This window comes from Propithecus coquereli, unplaced genomic scaffold, assembly GCF_000956105.1.
Source record: "Propithecus coquereli isolate 6110/MARCELLA unplaced genomic scaffold, Pcoq_1.0 Scaffold39, whole genome shotgun sequence".
NCBI lineage: Eukaryota > Metazoa > Chordata > Mammalia > Primates > Indriidae > Propithecus > Propithecus coquereli.
The window spans coordinates 7,546,163-7,552,634 of record NW_012149618.1 but is presented as its reverse complement, the minus strand read 5'-3'; the positions used below and the strand labels follow the sequence as shown (position 1 = coordinate 7,552,634).

Sequence of the window (6,472 nt, the reverse complement as noted above, 5' to 3'; positions counted from 1 at the left end):
ATTCAGATTTCACCAGTTTTACATGCACTTATTTGTGTGTGCGTCTGTGTAGTTCTATGCAATGTTATCACATTTGTAGATTTGTGTAATGCCTTATGAGGTTTAAAATTTATGAAAGGAAAGAAATAATTTCTAAAAAAGGTAAACTTGCTTAACTACCCCCCCCAAGAAAGGCTGGCTAAAAAGTCATTTTCAGTTTTCAAATAGGAAAGAAAGCTATTCTTGTATCCATTGTATACAATTTATCATATATCACTAACATTGTATAGAAGATAACTGTGATAAGACATACACGGACATAATTTTTTTTTTTTGAGATAGACTCTTGCTCTGTTGCCCGGGCTAGAGTGCCGTGGTGTCAGCCTAGCTCACAGCATCCTCAAACTCCTGGGCTCAAGCGATTCTCCTGCCTCAACCTCCTGAGTAGCTGGAACTACCGGCGCAAGCCATCACGCGCAGCTAATTTTTTCTATTTTTAGTAGAGACAGGGTCTCACTCTTGCTCAGGTTGGTCTCAAACTCCTGACCTCAAGTGATCCTCCCGCGTTGGCCTCCCAGAGTGCTAGGATTATAGGCATGAGGTGCCACGTCCAGCTCATGGACATCATTTTTAAAAGGGAAGAAACTTAAAAAGGAAAGATTCCTCTGTCTGTACTACTAACTTGTGTTAAAGGTGACATACTTTCTGGGGAGGGAGAACTTTACACAAAGAGTAGGCTAAATGTTTGGCCACAGTAACAAAGTAACAGAAAATTATCATTTACTCAGAAGCATTGACAATAATTATTGGATTGTCATGTCTACAACTTACTGATCACACTAATATATTGTAAGCTGCAGATACTATCATTTCTATACATGGGTAAGAAGACTGAAGAAAGCTAGGCTTCAAATGCAATATATTGAGCCCAGTCCTCTTCACTAGACTTATATAACCAATTGTCAACTTAATATTCCCTTGTAGCTATCTCAAAGGCATCTAAAATTCAATATTCCAAATATCTCAGGTCTTCCTCCACTTTACTTCAGTGGGTGATACTACTATCTATCCAGCATTGTAAGCTAGAAGCTTCAAGATCCTTGGCAGTTTGCTTTATTTACATGTTTCTTCCTCTATCCCATCCACCACTAAATTCTGTCAGTTTTGTCTCTAAATATTTTTTGGAACATATCCACTTCCCATTTCTACCACCAGCATTAAGCTAGTGAAAACTATCAACTCCTTCCCTCCATTCATTCTTGTCTCCTTCCAATCCATTCTCTTCACTGTACCCAGAACACTCTTTTTAAGATGCAAATCTTTCGCTCTTCTGTTTAAAATCCTTCAGTGGCCTCTGACTGCTTTTTTGGCTCAAGTACAATAATCTCTACACAATCTATTTCTCCAGGCTCATTTTTTGCCTCCTTTCCCATCTGGACCCTATACTCTACACTAAGTCTCCCAGTGCTCTGAATGAATCTTTTCAATGGAATGTATCCCTTTTGCCTCAGGTACCTTGTACTAGTTCTAACTTCAGATAATTAAATGCCACCCATTCTTCCATTTTCAGACATACTTGCTTAAGGAAATTTTCCTTGATCTTGCAGACTAGACTAGGTAGGTTCCTTTCATAATTCCCTCCACTTTTCCTTAACAACATTTATCACGGTTTATAATTCTGTTTTTGTGGGATTATTTGATTAATGTCTATAAACTATGAAGGGAGAGACTACGTGGGTTTTTTAAAAATTAATTTTTACATACATCCCCAGTAATTATAACAGTGCCTGATCCATAGTAGGCAATCAATAAACGTGTGTGCTGGTTGAACGAATAATTAATGGACCAAACAGCTCCTTATACCTTAAATTAAGAAGTGACATTAAAGGCTTTTAATAAAGCAGGGAGACAAAATCACATTTTTATTTTGGCAACAATCTGAGCTGCACTATGGAGGACTGATTTAAGAGGGGAGAGATTGGAGCAGGGTGTTTTGGTCAGGAAGCTATAATAGAATACAAATGAGAAATGATGAGGTGGAAGACAAAATAAGGCAGTAACAGTGGAAAGAGAAAAACAGATGAATTATTAATATATATATTCATACATATATTCTGGAGCTATTCTGAAGTATTTTATGACCAAAAGAATGTGATAAATAACTTTATGATCAACTGAATATGAGTCTAGAGACAAGTTTCTGGCCTTTGGCAAGAGGATCTATATCACAAACATTAAATTATTTCCATTTTATTATCTTCCTCAATTACAATAAATGTAATACACTTGAATCATCCTGAAATCATCCCCTCCCCCAAGCCCCTGGAAAAACTGTCTTCCATGAAAATGGTCCCTTGTGCGAAAAAGGTTGGGGGCTGCTGCTAAAGCATACTCTTCTGTAGGTACATGACAATGAGTATTGCCAACTGACCATAGGTGCCATAGGAATAAAGAAACGTAATCAGAAAGGTGGTTAGGAAGGCTATGTAGAATTAGAACCTGAACTTGTCCATGAGAGATGGCTGGATGGGCAGAGAAAGTATGAGAAGTCCCTCGAAGGAAAAGGCATGGAAGCCCAAGGCCTGAAAAGGCATGGAGTTCAATTCCAAAAGTTGTAGAGCTGGGGACAAATTATTAAGAGCATAAATAGCAGGCAAAAAAAACCCTTATCTTTATTTTGTAGGCCAAGTGTTTATGCATGTTCTGTAGTATCTGGATCCCATGAGACACTCTCCATAAAAGGCTTTTGATGCTAAATTTGGAAAACTCTGCATACTGCAATTCCCACTTGGAGTTTCAGAATATTGGAATATTAAAGGGTCTAAGAATTCTACATTAAGGACACTGGTTTAACTGCCCAACATTATTTACCGAACTTACATTATCATGGAACCATTTCCATTTTGGGAAACATGGCTGAAGATACTTTGTAGATGACAGGAAGCAAGTACAGATCCAGCAGAGTGGTAGAGACTGCTCAATGCTGAGCAAATAGTAAATAACAGGGATAGTTTAGCGTGAAAATAAGGAAAGGGGGAAGTAGCCGATTTAATTAAAGATTCTGTCAATTAGGAGGGTATCAATGACTAATAGTAGAGACGGAAGAAACAGGAGAAATAAAATGCTAGAGAAAAAAAATAGAGAAGATAAAGATCTCGAAGGAGGTGGAGAGAGATGAGAATAAAAGCACTAGTAGAGACTTATGCTAGGAAAAACACAATTCCTTCAAGATTTGGAGGAAAGATGGATACTTCAGTACAAATATAAAGATATTTAGAGGGCCTGGAGTAGTGGCTCACACCTGTAATTCTAACACTTTAGGAGGCTGAGGCAGGAGGACTGCTTGAGGCCCAGAAGTTTGAGACCAGCCTGAGCAATACAGCAAGACCCCGTCTCTAAAAAATAATTTTAAAAATTAGCCATGCATGGTGGCACATGCCTGTAGTCCTAGCTACTCAGGAGGCTGAGGTGGGAAGATCGTTTGGGCCCAGGAGTTCGAGGCTGCAGTGAGCTAAGATCATACTGCTGCATTCCAGCCTGGATAGCAGAGTGAGGGGAAAAAAAATATTTAGAGGTAGAAAAATATTAGGATGGGAAAATGGCTTAACGGTTTATCAGGTGGCTTTGATCATCCTTCTTGCTTAGTTTTTCCTCTTCATGCCATTTCCAAATACTTATTGAATTTCTGTTGAATTAGCGTTGGCTTCAGTTCTAGCAGCACAGCACCTTTATCTTAATCAAAAAGCATCATATAGTCATTCATTCAACATTTATTGAGTTCCTGCCATGCGCCAGGCTTCATGATAGGCAATGGGTATATCGATACACAGTAAATCACAGCTTCTAACCGCAAGGAGCTCATGGTCTAAATGAGTATTGTTTTAGGTCTATGAAGATTGAGAAGTGTAAGACATAGAGACTGCTTGCACTCTGACAATTACTGCACTTGTATAGTTCTTATATGAATGAATGCTCTTCACCCTTTCCAGTCTAAAGAACTCCTACTTGTCCTTCAAAATGCACCTCAGCTCTCTCTGAACTTTCTTGATCACTTCCTGCACAGTTAACCACTCCCTCCTTTGTACTATACCCTTTATTGCATTTATTATGTACACTTAAATTATCTTTCTTATTAGATCATTTTTTGGTGGCAGGGACTTTCTCATAAGCAGTCCCTTACACACGGAGGTAGGTACTCTCTCCAACCTAAATATACAATGCATTATATGTCCTTCAAAGTTCAGTAAAATATCAACGCCATTAAATTTTCCCTGATCTTCTAAATAGAAATAACTTCCTCCTCTTCTGATCTTTTATGACATTCTGAACAAGTGCTTCTTAAACTTTAATGTGCATATGAATCACTGTGGGATCTTGTTAAAATGCAAATCATGATTAAGGTAGAATCTGTATTACTAAGTGCCAGTTAATGCCAATGCTGCTTGTCTATGAAATAAATTACGCACAGAATTAGTTATTTGTCTCATACAAAGTAAAGGCAAAACACTGCCTTAAGATTTCTTTTTAGTAGAGATGGGGTCTTGCTCTTGTTCAGGCTGGCCTCAAACACCTGGGCTCGAATGATCCTCCCACCTCAGCCTCCCAAGTAGCTGGGACGACAGGTCCATGCCACCATGCCTGGCTGTTGACTAGCTCTTAATTCCAGATCCACCACGTGGAAGTTACTAAACCTTTCTAAGTCTCAATATCTTTCTAAAATATAGGAATTATAAAGCTCATCAGGAGTAGTATGCTTAAAATACTCTGTAAATTTAAACTGTACAATGTTATATACATGAGGGTATTGTTATATATATCCTTGGATACATATGAGATCTATCTATATGCCCTTTGAGGAAATATGGAGAAGTTGGAATAAACCTTATGAATTTTACTTATTCCAGGTTTCTTAGTTATATTATTCTGTCAGATTTCTTAGGTGTATTTAAGAAAGGTAATTCCTGGGGGAAGGGAGAATATGAAAAATATATATACATAGATACATGAGTTTGAACAAACATCAGGTTCAGATATTCAATGGGGACAATTTTTTTTAAGTTTGAGAAATTAAAGTTCAAATTCCTCCCTAAGAACTATGCTATTAAATGTAAATGAAACAAATCAAAATATTTTGGGTTGCTATATTTCAGTTTAAAAGAAATTTATCAGGTATGCTCTCTTTGATAAAAAATTTATTTTACCTTTTAAATTATTACCAGTACTATTTTTTTAAAACAATGCCACTCAAACAGCAAAACAAGAAAACAACAAAAATCTGTATTAACTGATGCACTATGAAATCACATTTCTGAGGAAAATTTAGGTTCTTCTCTAGACTGAAATTTCTGTAGTTAAACCTAATTTATTTTTTCATATTGGGCAAAAACTCTTGTCACTGGAAAGTAACTGATGTACGAAGTCTAATAAAAGTAAAATTTGAAAATAACTAGTAGAGGAAGATTCAGGTTAGAAGGAGTTGGGTGAGGAATAGAGAGGAGGAAAACATTTTCCTGTGCTGTAGAAAAATCTCTCCAATACAACTGCTTCCTCAAAACAGTACAAGGGAATCTGTACAGGATTACGAGAAGTTTCCAGTGCACCTGGATCCACTTCTTTGAATAATGAGGTCAAACATGGGAGGTGAACTGGGACCCAGGCAAGATATCAATCAACAAAAACCACTTGGTTTCTATTTGCAGTGTCCAATATAATCCCAGCAAAAAAAGTTACCTATTGATAAATAACAGAGGAACACAGCTGTCCTTCCTTGTTCTCATTATCTGATACCTTTCCTGGCCAATCTGCCTTTTTTCTGAGTAACAGTAAGTAATTCCAGAAATAAAACCTTAGGGTTCCGTGGGCCCACTGGAAACGAATAAGCCGCCCAGAAAAACAAGTCACCAGATGGTGTGGGGAAAGCTAGGCGCCGACCGAGTAACTGGATGCTTTTAAAGACAGCTCCCTACACCCCCCTCCCTCGGCCACTCGGGGCCTCTTGGAAGGCCCGACAGGCGCAGAGGGCTGGAATCGCCAGTCAGCTTCCTGCCCGTCCCCACCCAGCCACAACCCTCAGCACCCGAAAGACTCCACCGAATCGAACCCTGGCGTCCTCCAGGGTGACGGGTCTTCCTGGGGCTCAGCCTCACCTTCCGCATCTGCCGAGGAGACAAAGGTGAAGTCCCCGTTAGTGGGGGCATACGCCGGGGGCGGGCCCGGCGGCTGCATCTCGCGGCCCCTCCGAGCCGGCAGCGGTGGAGGAGGCTGCGGCTGGGCCCAGGCCCCAAGGCGGCCGCGACGCCGACACGCACACTCGCCCTACGGTGCGCCCTGCGAGCCGCGAGCTGCACCTTGCGGGCGAAGCAAAAGACGAGCGCAGGGGGCCGCGGGCCTGCCCAAGAAACTGACCCACCAAACTCCTCTCGGTGGCGACCACCCAGGCACCAGGACGCCGGCGCCCTGACAGGACCATAACAGTGACAGCGGCGCTCGGATT

The 6,472-nt window shown here is 40.3% G+C and overlaps 1 protein-coding gene across 1 annotated transcript in view; it reads right to left on the bottom strand.

Annotated features, from left to right (window-relative positions):
- Positions 1 to 6,472, bottom strand: part of YIPF4 (Yip1 domain family, member 4) — an 83,309-nt gene extending 76,837 nt beyond the window's left edge. Inside the window, exon 1 of the mRNA XM_012652422.1 lies at positions 6,126 to 6,472. Within this exon, the coding sequence (XP_012507876.1) occupies positions 6,126 to 6,204 (79 nt within the window). The 5' untranslated portion in view covers positions 6,205 to 6,472. The remainder of the gene's footprint in view (positions 1 to 6,125) is intronic.